Here is a 27,240-nt window from a genome sequence, read left to right as displayed (position 1 = left end):
TTTAAAAAAATAGAATGAGAACAACAACCAGAGTTTTTTCACTAGAAACCTACTCTTAAAAAACCTAAATCTGATACAAGTCAGTAGTAAAAAATCAAATCTGAAGCCACAAAAACATAGATCGCAAAGACCTTAATCAAATTCAAGAACAACCCGCAGTGAGAAAAACGGACAAAAATCGATTATATAGAGAAAAATCTGCAGATTAACCAAAGTACGCAATCATTTTTTCTACAACCATTCTGCGAACGATGATCAATTCTGTACAGAAAAATTTCATTTTTTTCCACCAAAAATAAATGGATTTTATGCCAACTTAATCAATTTTATAGTGTATGAAACATGTATAAAACATGTTTATAATATGTAAATAATCTGTGTATAACATGTAGGTTATCTGCATAAAAAATAACCTGTAGATAATCTTTAGATAATCTGTAGATAACTTGTAAAAAAACTGTATATAGTCTGTGTGAAAATTGACAAAGAAAAACCAAATTTGTTGTGTTTTGATAGTGGTTATAAAAAATTGACTATCGCAAAAAAAATTGAACTCTACTCGATTATCTAATGGTTATAATCGTAGTTATACTCTATCAAAAAACGAATTACAATTTTTCTAAAATCTGTATATTTTTCTGTAGATGATCGATTTTATCAATTTTTGTCACTGCGGGAACAAAAAAGAACGAGAAATGAAATACCGCCATTTTTCAAAATTAATTTAATTAACATTGATTACAAATTGTGGGCAATCAGGTATTACTCTTGATTCTGTACAAAAATCAATCGACCTAAATAGTTTGAGAGTTTTCCCGCATAAAAGAAAAGTAAAAACAAATCGATTCTAATGGATTTTCTTGGTCAAAAATTTTGTAAATATAATCGATTCCCATGTTACGTTGAGACAACAAAATTGGACTAAAAATCGATTTAAATCCATTTTTCTCGCCAAAACAAAATGCCTTATAAAACAAAATCAGAACCCCCAAATAAACCCCAGCCCCCCCCCCCTACCTGAACATCCCCCCACCCAACTGAACAACCACCCCCCCTAAATGCCTTATAAAACAAAATCAGAACCCCCATCCAAACCCCAGCCCCCCCCCCGCCTACCTGAACATCCCCCCACCCAACTGAACAATAACCCTCCCCCCCACCTGAACCCACCCCCTCCCCCCCACCTGAACCCACCCCCTCCCCCACCTGAACCCTCCCCACTCCTGAACCCACCCCCTCCCCCACCTGAACCCTCCCCACTCCTGAACCCACCCCCTCCCCCACCTGAACCCACTTCCTCCCCCACTTGAACCCCACTCCCAAACTGTGGACCAAACGTTACGTTGGGGGGGATTGTTGTAAATGGGCAAACGCCAGGGGGGGGGGGTAATGTTGAGTAACATAAAAAAGTAACAAAAATATCAAAGTTAGGTGGAAAAAAAATTAAATTGAGCAAAAAGTAACCAACGTAACCAAATTCAGTTTAAAACAAAAAAAAATACTTTATGTGCGTTGAAATTCGCTTCTCAGTAAAGTGGAAAAAAAATCGATTATAATTTAGTTTCATTGTCAGTGTCCACAAAAGTGAAAAAAAAAATCGATTATAATGGATGAAAAAAGGATTTTGTTGCCTTGAAAAATCATAATATTATAATCCATTTTTTAATTGATTTTAAACGATTTGTTTTCACTTTTGTGCACACTGACAAGAAAACTCAATCATAATCGCTTTTTATTCATGCAAATCTAATGCGGGTTTTTATCCGGGATTTTTAGGTTTGCTAATCGGTTTAATTGGGCCATACCCCGAAAGCTCAGTACAGGAATAATGAGACCAGTAACAGTATACTATACCTTATTTTAAAGTGAAAAAGATTCAGAACAATGACTCAATCCATAACGCCCAACGTGAATTGCAGATGAACAGAATACTTTACTACAGATACTTTTAGATCGCGTAGCTGATTTTTTTTCTTGTTATGTAAAAACAATTGGATAGAAATAAAAACGAAACTTCAAAGATTGGTTCAGAAAAGTATGAGCAGCATCATTCAGTTTTTAGCAAAGTTTTATAAAATAATTGTAAAACCATCAGCATAACCTAATGAAAAAATTGTACGAAAAATCAAATCGACTGATTAAAACATGCAAGTAGGACCGATATCTTAATGATGCAAATAAAGCGTCAAATCGGAACAATAAAATCAGATGGCGTCAAAGTTCTTCTCAAAAACAGAAAAAAATTAACCTCAAATATTTGAGATCAAGATGAAAAACCTACGAGTTCCAAAAAAAATTATTTTTGTTTCAGAACTTTCACAGAGAAATTAGCATAAAAACAAACATAATTATATTTTAAAATGAGCAAAAAAATTTCATATATGAACAATCTGTTAGGTTGGTATTCTTTTATTGAAGATATGAAATTGCTGAATGCGGAGAAATGCAACCCCCTTTTCTGTAAAATACAAGCTTGCCGCAGTAATGCCAGGCTGATTTCACGCTAGGTCACAAATCTTTTGTCAAATTAACTATGAACGGAATTTCACCTTAAGTTAGAGTATAATGATAAATTTAGACAGCAAGATATATTTTGATCCGTAATAGTTTTTTTTCATAAAACAAAATCCATTATAATTTACCAAAATCCAATTTGTTTTCGACCAACGAAATCGTTTTTTTATTATACTTTTCACAGTTTTCTAAAAATTTTGAACGCGAATGAACACTTTCATCTCATCAATCACGGCTCACAACCCCCAACGTCCCCCACGTCCCCCCACCCACAAGAACCCACCCCACTTCCCGAACTATGCCCCCCCAACGTCCAACTCTTCCACAACCCCTACTTTTCTCCTACCCCACACGTCGCCCGCTATACACCCACGTCCCCCACATTGACCCTACATCCTTCTTACAGCTCCCCTCACCCACGTTTACCCCAAACACAAAGCACATTCGACAAAAACTCTCCCATTTCAGGTCAGAAATATACACCCCGACCCACCGCCCGCCAGAATCGGTAATTTTAGGGTAGGGGTTAAACGGGGGGTTGTGGGGTATATTTTCCGGCATGTAAAAAAAAACTGAGTGAAAAAATAGTAAATAAGTACATAACTTATAATAAAACAAATTTGAAGTTCAGAAAAAATTCAAATTTAGCCTTATTTTAAACCATTTGTGGCCTGTTTTTTTTTCAAAAATTCCGTTCTTTTTTCCAAACGACACCGCAGGTTATTTGGTGACAACTGTTCTGTATTGTATTATATTGCTTGCCCCTTCATGCGTACTGCTCTCAGGCTGTCTTGTCTACTCAATACAATCGCAAGAATTTCCAATTGTAATTTGATTCAGATGAGTATTCGCCTAGTTACAGAAGGCTCTGAGTGATCAGGTTATAATCTAATAATCAAATCAAAAGGAAAGGGTCAGCAATTTATCGGCCAAATTGTCTGATTTTAACTTGACTTCCACTTGTTCCAATAACACTAAACTGTTCTCTCTCCCTCCCTCTCTCTCTCTCTCTCTCTCTCTCTCTAAATCTCTAGAAAATCTCTTATGAGAGTGAACCAACTACTGTTTCTGCTATAATTGTTCTCCTACTCCGAGAACCAACTACTCGATTCACTAGCAATAATTGTTCTCTTTAACTAGCTGAGAACCAACTACCCTTAGTAGTAGCTAACAACTGTTCTGACTCTTAAAGGCTCTCCGGTACCCTCTAATAAATTATCGTTTTTACACTTAGTTTTAGTCCTGGCGTCCACCTAGATAATCCGTCCGAACACGTTTTAGGAAAACTTACCACCACCTGTCAGCTCTGCCACGTGCCAAGTTCATTTTTTTATGAATCGTTTCACGCTTATTAGATACCTGGTACTGGGATTAATTTTCTTCAGTCTAGTTGAATTGTTTTTAACAGATCATTTGCCAAATTTTAGCAAGGTGAACGGTTCATATCTCCAGGAGTTGGGCTGGGAAATACGCCATTTTCCGGAGTTAATCTCGGGGCTTTCTATGCAGTTTTTGGGTCAAAACGCCCAAAGGTCAATTCAAGGTCACCCTGGGGTCAACCGGCGTCAAACGTCCATATTTGTGTTCAGAATCCGATGTGGGTTTTAATAACCAAACTCCATTCATATCCCATTAATACTTCACAATTTATCCCACTTCCTAGGTCCATTATCACTCTTTCCGTAGAAAGGCTATTAACGCCGAGTTTGTCAAATTTTAATTTCTGTCATGGAAGGGACGACATCTTCCAAACTTGAATTATTTTGAGCTTGACCCTTTTGTTTGATATACTACTCAACTTAAAGATTTACTGATCTTACGTGCCGGTTACTATACAGTGCTGATTTAAATTATCCGGACAAAACGAACAAAACTTAAATTTTCAAAAGCGTTTTTCTCAAATTGGGTTAAGATTAGACAAAAAGTGAAGAAAACAAGTTGCTTAGAATTTCACCACAAGTAATATTGTTCCATTTGTTCTCCGAAATTCGCAACAAAAAATTTACCCCCAAAAGTGGGTCATTTTTTTTTTCAATTAATCAAGAATTACGCTGAAACTATTTTGTTAATTGATAAGAAAATTATATCAAAGGAAGCCCCTCACCCAGCCCAACAAAGTTTAAGGAGGGTTAAATCTCCAAAAACTAGTATAAGAGAAAAAAATTTCACTTGATAGTCAATAAATGTGATTTTTACTATATAAAACCCATATTCTATTTAAAAATAAATTTCAACCAATTTGCGCAAATGTTTGGAGATTTAACTCTTCTTAAACTTTGTTAACTTGCGTAAGGGGCTTCCTGCGATATAATTTTCTTATCAATTAACGTAATTCTTGATTAATTGAAAAAAGCCAAAATGACCCATTTTTGGGGTAAAATTTTTGTTGAGAACTTTGGAGAAGAAATGGCAGCACATTTTTTCTGGTGACTTTTGTTCTCTTCACTTTTGTTCTCTTCACTTTTTGTCTAATCTTATCTCAATTTGAGAAAAACGCGTTTGAAAATTCAAGTTTTGTTTGTTTTGTCCGGATAATTTAAATCAGCCTTGTAGCATGTAATACAGTAGAATCACCAATTCTACACACTGAATGAAATTCTTCGATAAAATTCTTTAATCGCTTACTTCATAAACAAGACTTGGTGAGTTTGTTTGAGTGTTGCAGATTAAAGCGGTTGAAACTCATTTCAGATTTCCAGTTTATGACCTGTTTTGTGACCTGAGTGAATGTACTTTCATAACCTCGTTGGTGAAAAAGTATTTTTGAAATCTTCAATATCGACACATCACTAAATTACTATTAGTAGCCTTGTTATACGCTTTAAAAATCGCTTTGTCACATTCCTCCTACATAGCAATGCATTCACTTTCATAATTATAATGCATGCGATTATATTTCTTGTGTGTTTTTGTGATACAATTTGAAAAACCAAGGTGTTCGCTATTCCTAATTTGCTCGCCATGCTTTATTCGTTTTTTATGACCATTTATTATTGGTTTTTTAGCTTTTTTCTTCAATTGTGGGGAGAACCGAATCAATGTATAATTAATTTTTCTAATTGATTATTGATCAAAATCAGGTGAAATTGTTAACTTTTTCTAAGTTTTTGTTAAATGAAACAAATGATACAAAAAGCATCTGAATAATGAATTTTTTGAAAACAATTATCTGTAGTTTTTAAATAACTTGTTTTGTTGAGATCATGTTTTATCACAAAAACATTTTACGCAGGCTGAAACTTGATTTTAATTTTTTTAATCCAACTTTTTTGTTAAAGTAGTTTACTTTGTGTTGGGAGCGATTTTAATACAATGCGATTATTGTTTAACCTAGTTTTAAGCCAAGTGTGCCTATTTTTGTCTGCCAGTTTTTTGTCTAACGTATGCGGTTCATTATCAAAAATGGGATGGCAAAAATTTGTTAATCGTTTTTATTGTCGTTACTCTACTCATTAAGCGCTATGTCTAGCCGAAAAAAAAATTCTTTGATATTCGTTGCCGTTTCTTTCTGTCTTCTCGCGTTGTATCTTAGAATCTTCCAGGTATGAAAAAAAAATCTTTTTTTTTGCATTTAGTTATCTTGAAGGATTTCCGACAGTTTCCGTTTTAGCACACTTACCAGCAAAGTTTGACCCGTAATTTTGTCTAAACATGGATAAAGTAAACATCTTCATTATAAATAGACCCTCTAAAAACCCCTGGAAAAATTTGCAGCGATGCGTTTAAAAAACTCGTTTTTGATTGCTTGTAAACAAAAAAAAAACAAATTAAACTTGTTTTTCTTTTTCCTAGAATGCCGCTCATCAACGTTTTGCTCTTCACCTGATAATTTTATTTGTTTTCGTAACTTTAGTTCGAATCAATCCATTTATCATGAAAATGTGTATTTGGTGCGGTTACCAAAAAGTGAAATCATAAAAAATTGAAGAAAAAAAATGCCTCTTAAAATCTTGAAAGATCAGGGATGACACCTCAAAAATGTTAAGTATGAAGGACGCGGTAAAATGGTCCTTCTATTTTCTCTTTTGAATTTTTTCTAGGTCATGCTTAGCGAAAAATTTTTGAAAATTGCTGTTTTTCGATTATTGAAACATGCCAGCAGGACAAAGTAAACAAAGTAATAAAACGATTTTTGCCGCAGAAACAAAATTTTGAAAACATTTTTTTTTCGATTTTTATTGCGGATGAAAATATGAGAAAAACTGCTCACTGTTTACAAAAATTTTTTTTTTCAAAACTGATGAAAAAAACACATTTTTATGATTTTTGTAACAATTTTGTCAACCTTTTTCTTAGGTCGATCAAATTGATTTTCTGAGCTCTCCTAAATCACTAAAGAGGCCTTATTTTTAACAAACTTTCTGCCAGGCAGGCAATATTTTAAAAAAACAGGCCAAAAAGGTGTTTTTAGGCAATTTTTGCAGATTTTTACCAAAAAAATTTTGACCAGATTTTGACCAGATTTTTTGGCCAGCGCTCCCACCTCATAGTTATTATATATTAGCGCCAAAGGCGCTTTTATAAAAAATTTATGGTCCGTCACCAAAAATGTGTTTGTCAAAATAGTACAAAGGGAAGACCCTTTGGGTCGGCAGGGGGTCGAATTCCTGAGGGCAGAGGGGCGTCCCCCCTAAATCAGCTGGTGATCATATTTATGCTGAAATTACTTAGATCTAGACACAGAGACTGAAAACTTGTATTTGATTGCAATCTTGTATTTGATTGCAATAAGCATTCAATTTTTTGTCTCCTATAGCTTAGTCCTACCATAGTCTAAGTTTCTGAGTTTTCTACAAAACGCTAGTCAAAATGAGCTTGATCATATATTTTAAGAAAAAATATATATTGATCACAAAAGGACCGACTTGATCATATATTTTAAATGGACCTTTAATTTTTATGATGAGCTAATTTTTGGACCTTTTCATTAGACTCCATGCTATGCCCCATTTTAACTCAGTTCAGAATTTTTTTTGAATAATCCGAAAAAATTTTAAAAACTCATTAATAATACTTTATTTTACTCGCAAGGACCCAAAAACTCAATTTCATCTGACATCGAGTTTAAAAAACCTGGTATTTATAGAACATCGTATTTGGAAAACTAAGTTCGGAATGGAAAACTGAAATTGTTTATGAAATGAAAGTCATATTTAAAAAAATGTATTTGGGTATGCAAAAATTTAAAACGTTAGATGGCTGGAAACAGGCAATGGGTGTAAGATGGCGATCTATCAAAAAGATATGCTTCTTGAAGATAAAGTTTTTTTTTAAAATAGATGAAATGTTAGATAATTTTTTGGGAACAGGTTTTATGTTTTATTTATGATTTCGAAAAAACCATGTAAATGATGCCAGTATACGACAAAAATGTTTTTTTTTATTTTAGCTTAGTAATTTCACTGTAGAAAAGAAGTACTTCTATGCCAACCATACCAGGAGCTCAAAACTTCAGGAAAAAGAAGCTTCTTTCAAAGCGGTAATATGCAAAGAAGACGTAGAACATGTCCAAGGAATAAAGAGGTTGTTATCGGATGGCATATCCAGAGACAAAACATTGGCGAATGAGTTCTACAAGTTAATAATGAAACCAGTTCAGTCAGCGTGCAATAAACTACTCAGAGTAGGTAAGAGTATTGGAAAAAATTTTTCAATGCGGGCGACTCCTCCAAGTATTAAAAAGAAACTTGTTTAAATTGTATCTTATCTCAAGCATGCCAAACTTTTAGTTTGTTTGTAGAGATTTTGGAAGATAACAAATATGGTGATAAATCTGTGATACTGGTGATAATGAAGTAAAGTAACAATTTTTTTGCCTGGGGTTTTGCGTAGAATCTTGGCTGACACAAATGCGATTGAAATAAACAAAACTAAAACGACAACATAAAAATGACTAGATAGATTACCCCGAACAAATATTGTTATTCTGTCTTTGTATTCAAGACCAATGGTTAAGCAACAATTTGACGCCCATTTGAGATCAGGAAGGAGTTTGAGCCAGATTTAACGTAAAAACCTTGTGGTAATAATTAAACTTGAAAACATTGAAAACGCATCATCAAAAGCTTTGCAAAATATACAGTGAAAAATTATTAGCAAATATACCATTTTACTCTTGATAGTGCTTAATTTTCAGGATGCTTTTGACAACAAAATTTAATTAGATTTAAAAAAATTATTGATCTCAAGCATAATGTTCTAAGGAAAAGGAAATTTCTTTTTTGGCAAAAAAACTCAAATGCAAATCAGAAGCAGAAAAGTGACCAAGTTTAGTTCAAACGCGTTAGTCTCAAACACTTTCTGTAGTCCCAAACGGTTTTCTCAGCAGTTTTTTTTTCAATCGCTTAACCTGAAATAAAATATGGCCAACAATGAGTTAGATTTTTACCAAATTTTTTACATCGACCAATTGCAATTTATCTGAACTTATCTCTCTGAAAGTTTGTAATTTTTTGTACTTTTACCGTAATGAGTAATATTTTAAGGATTATCTGAGTTTTTTCAGTTTTGTTTCTATAGACTGTAGATTTTCAGATCCAAAATCCTAATATCTGAGATTAGTACACTTTGGAATCTGTAATTTTAAAAATATACCATATACCAGTTTTTCCGGGTCTGAAAATGACCTTTTCATCCTTTATAAGAGTAGTTTCCAACGGTGTGAAAGTATACAAAACAACAGAGTTATGAAAAAATGTCACAAGGAATTTTCTCGTTACAAATTTTTTCACATGAAATGGTGAATTCTTCCGCCTCTGTTTATTCAAAAAATTGTTCACTCCATAGAAAACTTGAAAACAATACGTGTAAACTTGTTTTTTTTTCACACCCAGAACTAGTATCTTCAAACTGGTCACGTAGAAAAATGAGACCTTCAGGAAGAAAAATTTAGATCACTTGCAATTGGTTGGTGTAAAACTCTGGTCTTGAATAGAAAGACTGAATAACAATATTTGTTCGGGGTAATCTATCTAGTCATTTTTATGTTGTCGTTTTAGTTTTGTTTATTTCAATCGCTTTTGTGTCAGCCAAGATTCTACGCAAAATTCCAGTAAAAAGTCCATTTTTGACTTTTTTCAGTTTTTTGCAGTTTTTCATAAAATGACATTTACCAGGTTCAAACAAATTGGGTCTAAAATCTTAGCCCAAAATTGCACAAAAAACTATAACACTCGTTTTTTTTATTAGGGTCCAAAATCTTGGCCCAAAAACTCACAAAATAACCAGACTTACTACTTGATGACGAGAATTTACCAAAAAAATAGTCTAGTACCTGCAACCGTGTTTTGCCAAGAAATCATTAAGAAAAGCATCGGAAAAGAAATCCACGTCAAGAATCTAGCACATTTATTGATAGCAAACATTAGTGACAAAGAATGCTAATTTTTGGTAGGTTTTGATTATCTCGACGAGATCGCACAAAAACGGGGTATGGGAGTTGCCCCGACACACTGCACTGGGGTAGTCACCCGAACAGGTAGTCGAAACTATCACAGGGTAGTTTTCCCAACACAGAAAGTCACCCACAAACTGCAATGGGTAGTCACCTGACTATGTAGTCAAAACCGTCACAGGGTAGTTTAATCGGCTCAAACACATAGAGTTTTTTGTTAATTTCGACTTTAAACAGCACCGATTTTAAGCGTGTGTGTGTTCACACTTTGGCAAAACATGGCTTTATTGACAGACAAAAACCTGCCAATCAAGGTCGGCCAAGGTCGTTTTATGAACTAGTTTAAATAGCTAAACAAAACAGAAAAAGTTTTTTGGGGGGTTCGACTCCGGTTACTGAGCGTGAATTTATGTTCCGTCAAGTTCGGCGCAAATTCGGTGGTATTCGAACCTGGAACCTGCGCCGAACCCTCCGGGCGCACTGTGTATACGCTCGGTTAATGTCCTTGTATTATTTTCAACAATAGTTCAAACAGTAGAGTATATAGATTTTTAGACAACGCCAATTCAGCATGTTGATTTTCAATCAAATTCACGCCAAGACAGTACCTGCCATTATTTTCACCAGAATATTGCCTGAATAGAATCATTTTGTAAATCAAATTAACCTGGCACGACTTTTTTTATTCTTGTTGAAATTTGAATTTTGTGCAAATCTGATGAAACTAAGGTACGAATATTTTTTAAAACTAGAATAAAAAAACAGATTCAAACAAGCTATTGAAGTGAAGAACGTTTTGTTTCTAATTCGAAAATTCTTTGCTTAAATGCCTGCTTGCCTAACCTCAGTTTTCTTGCGAAGCGACTCGAGCTAAGAAAACAAATTTGAACTAAATATAAATCGTATTGCTTCAACAGTTTGCTCAAACATTTGTACAATTTCTGTGAAGCAATTCAACCTTGGAAAATAATCTTGATTTCCTTCTAATTTTAATCGTCTCATCACTTTGCTGGAATGTTTTTTATTCTTTAGCGAAGCTATCCTAGCTACAAAAAACCTCGAACTAACTTGAACGATCATTGCTTCAACAGCTAGCTCGATAAATTTTGGTTTCTCTGAAAAGTAGTTCAAGTTGTTGGAAAAACTGCGTATTTAGAAGTTGCATTGATTAGCTAACTTGCTGGAATGACCTGAAGGTTTTTTTGCGAAGTAATTCAAACTGCCAAAATAACTGCATAACGTTTCAAAGTTTCATGGCTTCCTATTAAGCTTCAATAACGCTGAGTGTTGCTGCAAAGCAATCTTATCTATTGAAATGGCTTCTTTTTGATACGATCCAAGCAACGAAAACATCTTCGAGCTTTTCAAAAGTTCATCAAATCGATGATTTCTTGAAAAAATAGCTTGACTTGCTTGAAGCAATCAAAGCTGGGATAAACAACTTCGAATTACATCAAAAGTTCATTGTTCCGATATAATATTGATATAATTTTTGGCGAAGTACACCAAACTAAGAAATAACCTAACCGTTGCCAAAAAATACCGAAGTAACTCAAAAGTTTTCAGCATCAATACTTTGGTTGAAAAAAATTAACTTCCTAGCTTGAAATGGTTTTGCTATAAAAATTAATTGTTAAGGTTTCATTGCTTAAATTGTATGCTAAACAAACTTCAAGTTAAAAAAAATTTTGAAATTGTTAGAAAGAGTGTGAAAAATTTTAAAGGACCTTTTGATCTGCTCAAAAAATTTTTAATTCACATATTAAATGAGTTTAATAAAATCAAATTTTTGATGCCTGATTGGCTCCCGCAAACTATTTTGATTCTTGCGAACTGTATCGCGTTATTTAAAACCTTACAACTAAAATAGCTCCACCGGCTTGCTCAAACAATTAACTTTTGTCAATCGCTTAATCGTAGAAAATACATGAGAAATGCCTATTTTCAAAATCTGGAATGCTTGCCCAGTGAATTTTTTGAAACTGGCTCGGGACGGGCTGGCTAGTTGTAAATAAGTTACAAGACAAGCCTGGAAAAAGTCTAGAAACTTTTTAATCAAAAAACTTTTTTAAACGGTTTTTTTTTTATCTGGAAATATGGAAAAAAACTTGTGCGTTATTGACAACCATTGACAATTTGTAAAAATCGGAAGACTGAAAAAAGACAAAAGAGGACTAACAAAAGGGAAAAAAGTTATACAAAACTTTTTGAAATAGCAAATTTAGCAGAAATTTTTTTTAATGAAGTGATTACGAAGTTTTTGAGGCTGTCATTCATTTATTCAGATTGAGGAAACAGTTTACGACACGTAGCTGGGGTAAAAAAAGAAGGCGACACTTGTCAAGGTTTTTTTTTGGTTTCTTTCAATGAAAAATCAAGTATCACCAAAAATAATTGAAGAAGTTCAAATAATCAATAAGAAAATCATCAGGAAAATTTCATAGACATTTTTAGAAAAAAATTTCGAACATTTTTTAAAGTTTTTTTTTCAACTGGTGGCAACTTTTGTTCAAATTGTTATTATTCTACGCTTTCGTATAGACCTTTCATCACAGCGCGCACAAAGCTTGACACTTCATTAAGAGAAACAATTTTCATATGTTTTTCAAAGCAGTTGGAAAAGTTTCTGCTTCTTATATATTTACTGGCTATCTTTGCTGTTTTGTGTACTGGCAGTTTTTGTAAACTTTGTTTCGACCAATTGATTTTTGTTGACTAAAAGCTCGTAGTAAAATGATGTTTCTTTTGACCGATTGCCATGCCATGCTACTTGTGTAGTGGAAAGATAGCTGGCTAATTTGGATCTTTTCTACTAATTGAAAAACTGATAGTTGCTTGAGTTAGGCTTATGTGGGATTGTAGAGATATCTCTTCTTTCTGGTTTCTGTTGCAAAATTTCAAATCTAACACAAACTCAAACTCAATTCAGGGTTAGTATATATTGAGTCATAAAAACCCATTGAAGAAAACGTTTAGGGTTGGTCGTCGGATGATAGTTTTTCTAAAAAACCAAAGAGGGTTCCATTTGAATCGTTGGAACCTGATCTAAACTATATTTTATGATTGGATAAATTAAATGTTTTACCAATGTAAAGTATTTAATATTAACCAATCATGATCCATCTAACTAACAACCCACTTATTTGTAAGTGCTGAAGTTACTTGTAATTTCAGCACCAGAGAGATTTGAATTTAACTTAGAAATTAGTTGGACTCTCCCGAGCACTTCAGCAGCCGCAATAAACCAGTATACCCTAGATCTATTGAGCCTAGCAGAGACTAGTTAAACAACCTGAGACTAGATAGTATAAGAGTAAGATTAGGATCGGTATTAGACTAAGAAGTTGCACGAATCTATCCGGCCGAAAATAAGATAGCGTGACGAGCAGACGGTGTACCCTATCCGAAATTACTCTATGAGTTATACACCCCAGACCTAACTCATCTGGTGCGACCATAAGTCTCGAACAAGACCTTACTAGATTAGAATTAACCAAAAATAGATTAGAAATTAGACAAAAACATTTACAAAATGTTATACGACAATAATTTAATTGAAATGTCTCTCCGACTCAATAGATCAGAGCCAATATTCCGAACCATAATAGAACTACCCGGAATTGGAAGAAGACATCGAACCAAAGACGACATACGACAAAGTAGAAACTTGCCGTATAGTTATATGATAGTTCGGCAAAAGCCAGAACAAACTTTTATATTTCGAATACTACTTGCAATGAATTTAGATTTCCATTTGCAAACATAAAACCTTGAAGTTACTCTTCAGAATCATTTCAGGCGCTAAACAAAATTAATATTATACAATAACGATTGATAAAAAGATCTAAGATCGTTTTCCTAAAATTCTGCAGTATTATACAAAACATGTTTGAAAAATATTTATTGGAAAATAAAAATAAAAATTAGTAGCATGACAATAAATGGTTAGTAATCAGAAATCATCTTGTTGTTCCAGCTTCATCACCTAAAACATAACAGCAATCATAAACCCACTAATATCATCAAAACACTAAATCTTTCCTTTACACAAATTTAAAACTTTATTAAAACTTAAAGTCACTTAATTTTAAAACCAGATCATCAAGGCTTATCCTTGGATCTTAAATCATTTTCTACTTAATTAAATTTTAAATTTGATCATCAAGGCTTATCCTTGGATCAAACAGAACAACTTTGTTCTCCCCCACCCACTTAATTAGTGTCTAACGACCTCAAACGTCGATTCACTACCCAACCCTCTCTAAAAACCCAGGACTAATAGAAATTTTTACAAAAAACTAATCATTCAAATTAGGATAAACAGTGAAGAACTTCGGTTATTCATCCTTCACTTGACCCCCCCTCTTACCAGACCCAGGATAAATCTTAGACTTAGTAAGTTTAAAATAGTATCTAACGAACTACTCGCGTTCTAATTATACCTGAACCTTGTGGATCGATTTACTATTCTCCAACCCTTGAACACAATCACTACCCCTAAGTAAGATTAAGTAAGTTAACACCTTAGCTTATACTAGTCACGAGAAAGTAAAAATCATTCTTCGGAATCGATATACTTTTCTCTCCAACCCTGAACAAATAGACCCAGGTTAAGCTAACCAAAAAATCGTAAGAACTAACAGTTTAGGAAAATAGAAATCATTTAACAACTTTTTGCATCCGTCATTCTAAACCTTATGTCATTTAAAAACCTAGGAAATAAACAAACAATCATTTTACACAATTGTGAAATAGATAACAAAAAATACGACCTTGTAATCACACCTCATACACAAACAGTTGGATACATTCGCACAAAACGACAAACACTAAAGAGAAAAATAATAACTAAACAAAGACAAATAACACGAAAAAGATTTTCAAAAAATCGAAACGCATTTTCAGAATCAGAAACCAACAGTTTAGACGAACTTTACAAACTAAAAGAATCAATAGATAAAAATTACCCACTTCACGATCAATTATATTTTTCTGACTCAGAAACAACTTCAAATTCATCACAAAGAGGAAAAAGAAGAATAAAAAAACAGTACAAACAAAAACCAGTACATCTATACAATTGGAATCAACCAATTCGACACATTAATAATTACATATTAACAGTTATCGAACGGAAAAATGAGTTCAACGCACACCCCAGGTGACGAAACTCCAGATGATGATGAAATCTTTCCTTTTATAGTAGATGCAGATACTGATAGAGGACAACACATATTTTGTCAAAATTTACTCGTAAATTTATTTGAACCCGGAATCAGTCCATGTAAAACAGAGTTCCCCGATGTAAAAATCAAAAGACAAATCATAGATCACTATCTAAAAGATATATGCAACATAACACAACAGTATGGAATCTACTCTATAGAATTCACTTCCCCAAACCATAATAATAAAACATATACTATTCAAACAGACGATCTTGATTTAGAATTTTCAAAAGTTTTTTCAGAATATATAAAAAGCATCCAATACCATAACTCACAAAGAGCAAACTCCATTTTCACCAATGAAGTTTTCGCAATAATATATAGTTATATTTCGATATTAGAAAACGAAATTCCAATAACAAATGTCTCACCGACAGAAACATCTAAACATTTAAGAGTACGACATGAAATCACACTACTCTCTAGTTATTTAAACATCATTAAAGAAAATTTCACGAAAGACGACGTTTCACAACATACCAAACACGATTTACAAAAAATTTTGGCATGGTTCATAATAGATTATTTCACACACAATATTGATTTAATTGCACAAGCAAGAAAAAATTTTAGACCCCAAAACTCGAACGATGATACCGCTATCACAGAACAATCAGATTATGTTTGGGACCCCGAATGGTCTCATCCCGCATTTATAAACTTTCCACAATCAATCTCAAGTCAAGCAATAGGTACAGTATCTTACATAAGAGATTATGTAAGAGTAATACCATTAACAATTGATGCAACACCATTAAACTATAATACATTTTTACCCGATACACAAAATAATAGTTTAAACTCTACAGTCATACACAATGAAAACCTCAATGGAACTAGGAATCTTACTCAACAAGATATCCAGACACCATCACACTTCATAAATGAAGAAATTGTACACACAACAACTACACAACAAAGTATTTCACCAATACGCCCAAATTTAACAACACCAAGAAATACAAATCCTTCACAAACACAGGTAACCTTACAATCAACCGTTAAACCTTCGGTTGCCCCTAAATATTCACATATGGATTACCAAACATACAGACCCATGACAATACCATCAAAAACACGCAAAACATTCACTAGAAACAACTTTGCAGACCATAATTATAATTATACACATCCATCAAAAACAAATTATCAACCACAAAGGAATTTTAATCAATATACAAAACCTCGAAACTGGGATAACCCAACGGCCCAATATAATTCCAAAAATTTTCAACCAAATCCTCCACAGGATCGCAGTGAAAATTACCCATTTTTTCAACAAAATAAAAATAAAAAACAAACATCTTATCAAATGGATTATTTATCCTCAGATGATGATTTCTTACAGCCAGATATATTTGCACCAAATACTCAAGAATATCGTAAACAAGGAATACAGAAAACACGTACAAATCATAGAAATTTTTCTCCACAATCAATAGATGCACAATATCAACAACCAATTCAACAACAAAATCCAATTAATATACAATCTTTTCAACCAATTCAACAACAAAATCCAATGACTGCACACTCGTATCAACCATCACAAATGCAAAATGAAATACCACTCCCATATTATCTCCAACAACATGAAATAACAAGAAAACAACTTTCAAATTTTTCTCAAATGCCAAATGCAGCAGAATCATTACAAATGACAATGAATCCATACCTTATGGGTGGATCATCAATAACATCAAACAAACCTTTAATGGTCTTCACAGGAACAGACCCTGAATACTCTGTAGAAGATTATTTAAACGCAGTAACAGCAAATTTGATTTTAAATATAGGACCTGAACCAATTAATACGCCACTACATCAAAACTGGATACATCGACGCACAGCGTTGATACAAACAACCTTAGATGGCGCAGCCCAAAAATGGTTTTCAGTACTACCCCTAGAAATAAAATCAAATTGGAAAAGATTTACACAAGAATTTTCAAAAATGTTTGACTCCGAAAGAAACAAACAACAACAAAGAGTTTTATGTAATGAAATTCGCAGATTACCAAACGAAACCATCAAGCAAATAGCAGTACGAATCGAAACACTAGTTCGAAAAGCATACTCACTAAATACACATGACTATAAAAACACAAAGATGACAGAAATCTTAATGATGACCTTAACACCACAATTAAGGAAAATAGCAATAAAAAAGAGAGCATCCCATCCTTCTTCAATTCGAGAACCCGATTTAGATTTTAGAAAACTAGTAGACAAACTAGAACAAGCAGAAATCACGATGAAACTAGAAGAAACGGAAAATCTGAAATTGCAATATGTTAACAAAATTGAAACGACTCCCACTAATATTAATAATATACAAGAATCAGACACAGATCTCGTTGAAAAAATCACTGAAATACTTAATATTTATGAAAAGAATCCAAACTTTAAAGGCAAACCATCTTTCAAAAAATGGTGTAATTATTGCCGACGATACGGACATAGTATTTCCGAATGTAGACAAAAACAGCAAGATAGTCAAAATAAACCTCAAAAATACAAAGAACCAAATAAATCATTCTATCAATACATGAAAAAAGATCAAAATCTACCGAACAAAACAGTTCACAGCAACAACAGTTCAGGAAAACCACTCCCGAACAATACAAGTTATACAAGAAATCAATCCCCATATAACTCAAGTTATAGAGGAAGATCACCAGAACGAAGAAACACGTATAATTCATCACAAAATCACTACAATAGACCAAATAGTCGAAATAACTACTCCAGATCAAATTCAAATACACAACGATTTGTTTCTAGATCTAATTCCCAATCAAGAAATAACTACTATCCAAACACTCAATCACGAAATTCATCATATAATAGGAATAGAAACTACTCCTATAATCGAAACAGAAGTTATTCAAACAACCGAAACCAGAATTACCCGAACAATCGATCAAGGAATAACTCATATAATAGATCGAACTATAACAGACCAAACAATAATTACCAAAACAAATCGCGAAATAATTCACAAAATCGACACCCAAGTTATAATAATCGTTATAGAAATTATTCCCAATCACCACACCGGAATAATAATCACTATAATAACTCTAATAATCGTCATAGAAGCAGTACACCTAAACATCAAAGACAAATCAATCAAGTACAAGCTAACCCAGAAACAACATCAGACCCCCCAGGTATTGATGACACAGTAACTGATACGTTACAACTCAATCAAATAAACTGTACATCATCAGATTCAGAAAGTGATACAGAAAACACTCTTGCTATCAATATGATAAAAGTCGAAAATGACTATGAATCTGTCATATATGAACAACCCTTTCCATCACACATATACGAAAATCAAACAGAATTTCTTCAAAATTATTACACCACACCCATAAATTCCACACCAACAACGCAAGAAACAAATGCAAAAAATACTACAGAACAACCCAATCAAAATGTCAAAACAAAATGCTTAAATACAAACCACATTTATCAAAATATACAAAAAGAACAACCCAAAGAAAAAATTTGGACAATACCATTTCTCTTAGAAAGCCCAAGAAATAAAGAATTTCAACCACCAGACCTTGAAATAGATTTTTTAATTGATTCAGGAGCAGAATCAAACATAATAAACATCCCCACATGGAATGAAATAAAAACTTTACACCCAAAGCTAACACCTCTTGAAACCTCCAGTAAGCTAGCAACAGCACAAGGATCAACATTGATAAACTACGGAAAAATCCAATTATTTCTCCTCCCTACCAGAACAATGGAGCAAAGCAAAATTCTAAACAAGCCATTTAAACAAATATTCCATATCACTGATATTAAATATAATATCATTGGAATACCATTTATTTCAAAGTATATACCAACAATTAACATACTAAATAGTAAAATATTAATCAAAGATAAATATACAAAAACAAAAGAAACATCCTTAACATTTTTTCAAAGATTAAATAAACAACCACCATTCTTTTCAAAATTTTATCCGATATTTAACCAACAAAGAAAACACCTGAAACCACTATCAGGAAACATCTATAATTTTTCAATAAAACAAGTTCACCAATATGATAAAGAACAAAACAAACAAAAACTTTATATGTCAGATTTTGAATTCAAACCTATTCATAAATTTTTCAAAATCACAATCTCTTCAATAAAATATTTGAAAAATTCGAATTCAGATATTATTTCCTTACATGTTTATAACAACACACCTTACCAAGTAACATTACCTTTAGGACTTTTAGGATATTGTGAAACTAACGCTACAATATCACCAATACACGAAAAAGCCTATCGCGTAAATAATATACTCCAATTACTAGATATTTGCCAATCTACAATTCTTAATGAAGAATTATCTATAAATAATATAATAAGTAACGAAAACAGAAATACGGATTATTTCACAAAAACTCCATATTTCAAACCTACATTCAACATCAGTAACTACACAGAGGACCAACAGAAATTTTTAACAATGTTTAATTTCCAACATTCACAAATAACACAAGACGAATTCGAAAAGTTAGCCAAACAGCTAATTAAATATTCATCAGTCTATGCAACATCAAAATTCGATGTTGGCAAAATCAGTTCATCACTACATCTCCCATTAAAACCAGACGCAGTTTTCAAAAAACAAAGAGCAAGTAAAGTACCAATTCACTTACATGATAAAGTAAACAGATTACTCGATATTTTAGAACAGTACAATATTATATCACCAGTTAATAAAGAAGAACAACCAAAAGGCAACACATTCATCAACCCCGTTATCATTCTAGCTAAAGGAGAATCATTAAAAATCGTTCTCGATGCTAGATACCTCAATTCACTCATAGATGAATCAAAATGTAATTGGCCCATTGAACCAATACAAGTTATTTTAACAAAAATAAACGGCAAATACTTTACAACCGCCGATATGAATAGTGCATACAATCAAATGCCACTAGATGAACAATCACGACGTTTAACACAATTTGTAATCGGAAACCAACAATATGAATTCAACCGCTTATTCTATGGAATATCCATAGGACCAGCAGCATTTTCAGCTTTTATGAGCAAAATTTTTAGACCACTAATACTCAAGAAAAACGCAATCACCTATCTAGACGATGTTTTTATGCAATCACAAACAAAAGACGAAATGTTCAAAGTTTTAGAAACATATCACCAAATACTTCAGAACGAAAATCTGAAGGCCGCCCCCGATAAATCACACTTCTTTTTGACAAGAGTTAAATTCTTAGGACATAACATAGAAAGAAAAACAATCACTCCACTGAAATCACGCATTGACGCTATTCAAAAACTTCAACCACCAACAAATAAAAAGAAAATCCAAGAGTTCCTTGGAATGTTAAACTTTTTAAGTAAATATGTTTATAAAATGCAATTATATCTACGACCATTTTATAACATCCTTAGACAACAAAACAACTTTGAATGGAACATAGAACATCAAACACGATTTGAAGAAATAAAGAAACTTTTAACTGAACAAATTTCAAACACAATTCCAGATTCAAATCAACCATTTTATGCAATGTGCGATGCTTCGAACTTTGGCATCGGCGCAGCATTATTACAATCACATAATGGTACAAATAAAATGAATCTCATATCAGCAAATTCTCGATTATTCACTCAAGCAGAGCTACGACTCTCAACCCTAATGAGAAAATGTACAGCCATAATATATACACTTACAGAATATGAATTTCTGATACTTGGATCAAAACATCCCACAGTTTTATTCACAGACCACAAACCAATCATTTTTCTTTTCACACAGAAATCTAACCCAAACCACCGAGTTTACAGATTTCAACTAATTCTAATGAAGTTTCCAAACTTACATATAGTTTGGACTGCAGGAAAAAATCTTGCATTACCAGACACCTTAAGTCGAAATACACCACCTGAATTACTTACACGAAAAACAACAGTTGAAATACCCAAAAATATAAAATTCTACCTTGCAGAAAACGAAACATCACCCCGATTAGAATGCAAATATGCAGTAAAAACTGATATTGAACAATCACAAATAAATAATTTACAACATTTCCCACTTTATTTAGATTGTCAAAATAATCATTATGAAGTTGACCTACTTGGAACATCAACTTTTAAACCAATCCCATATTCTCAATGGATAAAAAATAACACCCAACAAAAACGAACAAAACAACACCTACCTAAGAAAGACCATTTTCCACTAATTGAAAAAGAAGATTTAACTGATAAAATAAATTTATCAGGACCACAAACAAATGATTCAAAATACACAATAAATCAAGTTTTTGACCTTCACGACCCACTTGATACAATACCCTTATCTAAATTAGAAATCGAAAACATTTTTCTCCCCCCAACAGAAACAATTACAATTTCAGCACTGAAACAATATCAAAACCTTGACCCAGTAATTAGACAACTAAAATCATGGCACAAATATAAAACTAAACCTGTCAAAGCAGATTCAACCATTCTAGGAAACAAAACACTCCTCCGATACTTTCGCAAATTTAACAACACAACAATTAACGAAAATACAGACCTTTTAGAGTATAACCTGAATGAATCTACAGTTCCCTGTCTCCCTTTAAGTATGATTCTCATCGCTTTTAATATTTCACATACACAAAATATTAAAGGACACTCTGGATCAGAGAAAACATATTCAAATTTTATACAAAATTTTTACTTCCCAAATGCACCAATTTGGATAAAAGTACTATGCAATGATTGTATAGTATGTCAACTAAATAAACCTTACCCAAATCAAAAACAAATAGCACAAAAACAAGATTTTAAAGGACAAAGTTTATACTTTAATCACCGTATCTCATTTGATACCAAAGGACCAATTTCACCCTCATCAGAAGGTAACTCCTACATTATGGTAATTGTTGACGCATTTACACATTATGTAGCACTTAACCCAGTACCACATTGTAACGCTTATTACGCTTACACAACACTCTATGAACACTGGATAGCAAAATTTGGACTACCAGAAATTTTAGTCACAGACAATGGTACAGAATTCATAAATAATGAAATAATCACACTATGTCATTTATACAACATTAAACACAAACCACGTACATCTCATGCACCTTGGACAAACGGCTTAGTCGAAGGTATGAACCGTTCATTACAAGAATATCTTAGATGTATCATCAACGGAAATGATACAAAATATACCGAATGGTCAGCAGATGTAAAATTATTTCCCTTAGCATATAATTCACAAATAACGACAACTTTAGGAATGTCACCATACGAAATGGTTTTCAATCAAAAGCCACGCAAACCAATAATGTTTACAGCAAATTCCCATAAAAACGCACAAGGTTATTGTCAACCAAATAAAGACTCAATTTGTTATAACCTACCTTTACATACACACGATGAAGATCATTTTCATCACCCACAAATTCTTAAATTAGCCTCCGGTACACACACCGAATGGATTCTAAATAGAGATAAAAAACACAATGAAATTTATCAAAAAATAACAAAAAAGTTATTACAAAGACAAAACATAAATGAACAAATCAATTCACGTTTTACACCAGCTTCCGATTTAAAAATTGGAACATTTGTTTTAATACCTAATTTTAATACTCACAAAGGAATTTCTAAAAAATTACAACCCCTCCGAAAAGGACCCTACCAAATAATTGCAAAACCCACTGATGTCACATATAAAATTACCGACTCAAACAAAAAAGAAATCGTTCAACATCGAAACAACCTATTACCTTATTACCCAAAAGAATACGCACTCCGCGAATTAACTCAATTATATTCTTTCACAGGATTAAAAATCATTCAAAGTGAACCACATCTGAAAAACACAGAACAAAATGATAACCCCACCGAAAATCAAAACACAAAACCAACCCCCACCAAAAACAATACACAAAACCATAAAGAATCTCCAAAACAAAGAAAAAATAGAAAAATGACAGAACAAATAATACCCCAAGAAGAAATAGAAAAATCAGAACATAGAAAAACAACAAGACTCCGAAATCAACCACGTAAAAACTACAAAATGTTCATCCCCCAATCTAAAATATTAAAGAAAGTAGAATTTAAAAAGTAATTTTAAGATTTTATACTTCACAATCTTGAAACCTCCATAACATTTTTCATTTCCATTTTTCAAAATAACATGCTCACAAGTACGCAATAATTCTAGTTCAAAATAGACCAATAGGATTCATCCAATCCGCCACTTTCTCTAACTCAAACTAAGATCAATTAGACGAATAATCTAGAACTCCAGGCACATCTCTAACTATAACTTTACAACCTCCAGGTCAATAATAAGCAAACCACTCCAACTTGACAACTAAAATAAATATCACCATAATACCGTACCCCTCCCTTATCTAATAACCCAAAGATCAACAATATTTCCCCAACTCAGACCACGAATACCCCCAAAACAAATTTGATAACTTAGCCTAAAGTAACAAAATGAAGATTTTAATTAGCCTAAAGTATAAAAATCTCACCATACCCCGGATCATTTGACAAACAAAAATAAAGAAAAAGACGACCTCCCAGTCACCATGAAAATTGCCCCCAACAATTTTTTACGAAACTCAACCCACTTGTCAAAAAACGAATAAATAATTCGACCACACTAGAAAATCGCCTCAAACAGCAAAAAATATTCGACCAAGAGATCATTTCTTAAATGCTTTTCTCTCAAACAGTCGCTCAAATACTTATAAATTTTAAACATTTTTTTTCAATACTTCAAGCCTTTATAATATTTCTTTTTGATATCATTGAATCTTTTCTAATAATCATAATAATTTTTTGTAACATTTTTTTAATTTTCTACACAATACTCGAACTATTCCTCCAACTTTCCAAAACCCTTGAATATATCCACAGGTACGATTTTAACAACTTGTCTAAATGATACGAACAATTTTCAGTAGAACTGATATTTTTTTATTGTTTGTAATCTTCATAACATTTTTATCATCCCTCATCTTGACAATATGTAAATGTATAAAGAAAGCAATCATCACATTTGCCCTAGCAACAATTTTTCTAATTCTTTTTTTAGAAGAATATTATAATAAACATAAACTTTCCCACTAAAGTAACAATTCAAAAATCCATCAAAAATTGCTACCCAACAGTCACAGAATCAGTCTTCACCGACATCATCCCAAGATAATCCAACACCACCTCCAACTACTCAAAATAATCAAACATCTACACGAATTTCTTTTCAAGACAATCCATACACTTTTGAAGAACGGCACGCTCGTTTATCTGAACCACTAGAACCAGTTCAACGACAAGCACCTCTAAGTGAACCAACATATAATCTTTACCCAACACTACCACAAGAACTAAGTAGAATACGAAACCTTAGTCAAAACCAAAACACTACAGAAATAAATAGACAAATTATACATCCTCGACGAAATAGAAATTTTCAAACTCCCCGAGTTCATTTTGATATACCTCAATCCCCAACACAAACCACTCCAGAAAACACCACTGGTATCACACCAGAAACTCCTACACTTTTTTCACAACGAAGCACTTCAAGTCTACCTTCAGACTACTTAGGTTCAACACCAACATCTGAACAAATACGTGAAAATCCCTTTAACCCCCCAAACCTAACATCACGACTGCCATATTGGACTACACATTCATTTACACAAGGTGAACCAAATTTAGTCAATGACCCCATAGATATTTCTACGGATACAACAACATCCTCATCACTACCAGAAACATTATCACTACCATCAACACCATCAACAAGTCAATTTTCACCACTACCCTTTAACTTAAATTTTCCAAATAATCTCGACGCCAGATATCGAGAACAATCATCAATAAATATTCCTTTAAGATTAGATTGGAATACATTCACAGCACCTCCACCACTATTTGGACAACATCAAGAAAGTAACCGCCTTCATAACTGGGCACTTAATAGATTACAATATCGCCAAGATATTCACAACGATATCCGTGATCACAATATTCAAATACTCCAACAAAACAGTTTACAATTAAAGTTTGAAATCACAGTTAAGTTAAATAATATTACCCAACATCCCTACCCATTAAACCCACCTAACATAACAGCTCAATCACTACCACCACCGTTTATAACTACTGAAGTAATATACAAATACGACAGATATACCAAAAACACAATTGGTTACATTACATTTTATAATCCATACTCAGGATTATCATACACATGTATATTCTAAAATTATTAATTTTTCTCCAACCCCTTTTTCTAGTAGCCTCAAATCAAAACATAAACCCTTCCCCTCGTACAGGACCACAAGATTTATTAGTAACACATTACGATTGCGAAGAAAATGAACAAAAAACACTACACAAATATGCAATAAATCAAGTATCACAATGTGAAACAGAACCACAAGCTATAGAAACCACAGATATAATAGCAACACTCTATTCAAAAGCCCGAGCTACAACAGTTACAGGTTATAAATTCACAGCAACATTTTCCGAAAAGAAAGTACATTGTTCACAAGTCTCGAACGGAAACAAAAACCGACTTGACCATGAATCATTCTATCAAAGTAATATAGAACGTCTTTTACATCTCAATCCCGACGATTGTAAAAATGAATTACTTAGACTAAACATCACACAAAATAAAAACTCCCAAAGAAAATTAGTTAATTTTCAAGTTTTTTCAGACTCTGTACATCAATCACAACTTGAAAGACACCAAGGACATATAAAACTAGACGAAAAATACCCGTATAACGGCGCACACGGACGATTAACCTATGACCTACATGATAAACACTGGATACCACACATTGGTATAAATAACCCATCAAACTGCAAAGCAGACACGAAAAATAAAGGATACCAAGAAATAATGTTTTTCGATTGGAAAATACAACTCGAAAAAATACAACTCACACGAGATTTATCTGATAATACAATGATCTATCAAGGAATCCGACTACCTTGTAAAAATGATCAAGGATATTGCGACCCTACAACAAGAACACAAGCAACAATTGTTTGGTTCCCCGAAGACACATGTACAACATTTCAAGTAGCAAAAATACACGCTCGTATGATAAAATTTCACGAAAAATATTTCATACAATCAATTCCATATGAACAAGTCCATCCATCACGCAAACTAAGTTCCGATTTTAGAAACATAGATAATATAGAAAATAAATTGACACGTTTTCAAATATATCAAGAAACAGAACTTGCATGTAAATACAGGAATCCACTTCACAGAACACAATACTCTGAAATATTAGTTGAATATGAAAAAGGATTCGACATGACCACTGGAAAAGTAAAAATCGACCCATACGCCACAGGTCATCCTCTAAACGAAGGAACATCCTATATACCAGTTAATTTTGAAAAAAGCAACGGACAACCTGGTGGACATCTAAAACCTTATGACACCAGAAGCACACGCTTACAAGAATTATCACTAATGAATACTACATATTTTGGTAATATCCACTATGATATTCATTTGGATATGAAACTAGACTATACAATTAGCCGCATTTTTCAAGAAATGTCACTCTCCGAATTAGAAACACTACATCAACTATGCGAATTAGAACGAACACAAATATTACAATCACTTGCACTAGCAGTATTAAAAATACCCTACGCAGGATACTTATTATCAGGAAATAGATCAAATTTTTTAGACTACGAAGGAAACATCTTATGGTTTTATACTTGTACTAAAAAAGTATCACCACTATACGTTTTTGAAGATAAACGATGTTATAAAAGAATCCCTATCTTTTATAAGAATAAAGTACATTTCGTGGATACACTTTCACGAAGAACCTATTTCTGGGATACCGCAGTCCCATGTGGATCAGAAAATAGCCACAATGTAGTACAACTAAACCCTGATGAAAATAAATATTACCTTCTCACTCCATACCCCACATTAATGCAATCACTCAAAAAATTTTCACCAGAAAGCATTCGCGCTATTGCTCGAAATCCAAATATAGACTTACAATCAATAGGAATCTATTCAAAATC

At 32.9% G+C, this 27,240-nt stretch overlaps 2 protein-coding genes across 2 annotated transcripts in view; both read left to right on the top strand.

Moving 5' to 3' along the window:
• Nucleotides 1-27,240, top strand: part of LOC134852970 (cell division cycle 5-like protein) — a 164,859-nt gene that overhangs the window by 62,737 nt on the left and 74,882 nt on the right. The gene's annotated exons all lie outside the window — the stretch shown is intronic.
• LOC134853150 (uncharacterized) overlaps nt 5,161-27,240 on the top strand; it is a 33,731-nt gene continuing 11,651 nt past the window's right edge. Inside the window, exons 1-2 of the mRNA XM_063869101.1 lie at nt 5,161-5,259; nt 7,904-8,141. Of these exons, the coding sequence (XP_063725171.1) occupies nt 5,242-5,259; nt 7,904-8,141 (256 nt within the window). The 5' untranslated portion in view covers nt 5,161-5,241. The remainder of the gene's footprint in view (nt 5,260-7,903; nt 8,142-27,240) is intronic.

Source organism: Symsagittifera roscoffensis, chromosome 8 (genome assembly GCF_963678635.1).
Source record: "Symsagittifera roscoffensis chromosome 8, txSymRosc1.1, whole genome shotgun sequence".
Lineage (NCBI taxonomy): Eukaryota > Metazoa > Xenacoelomorpha > Acoela > Convolutidae > Symsagittifera > Symsagittifera roscoffensis.
Note: the sequence above shows the minus strand (reverse complement) of the source record. Positions and strands in the feature narration are given on the sequence as shown.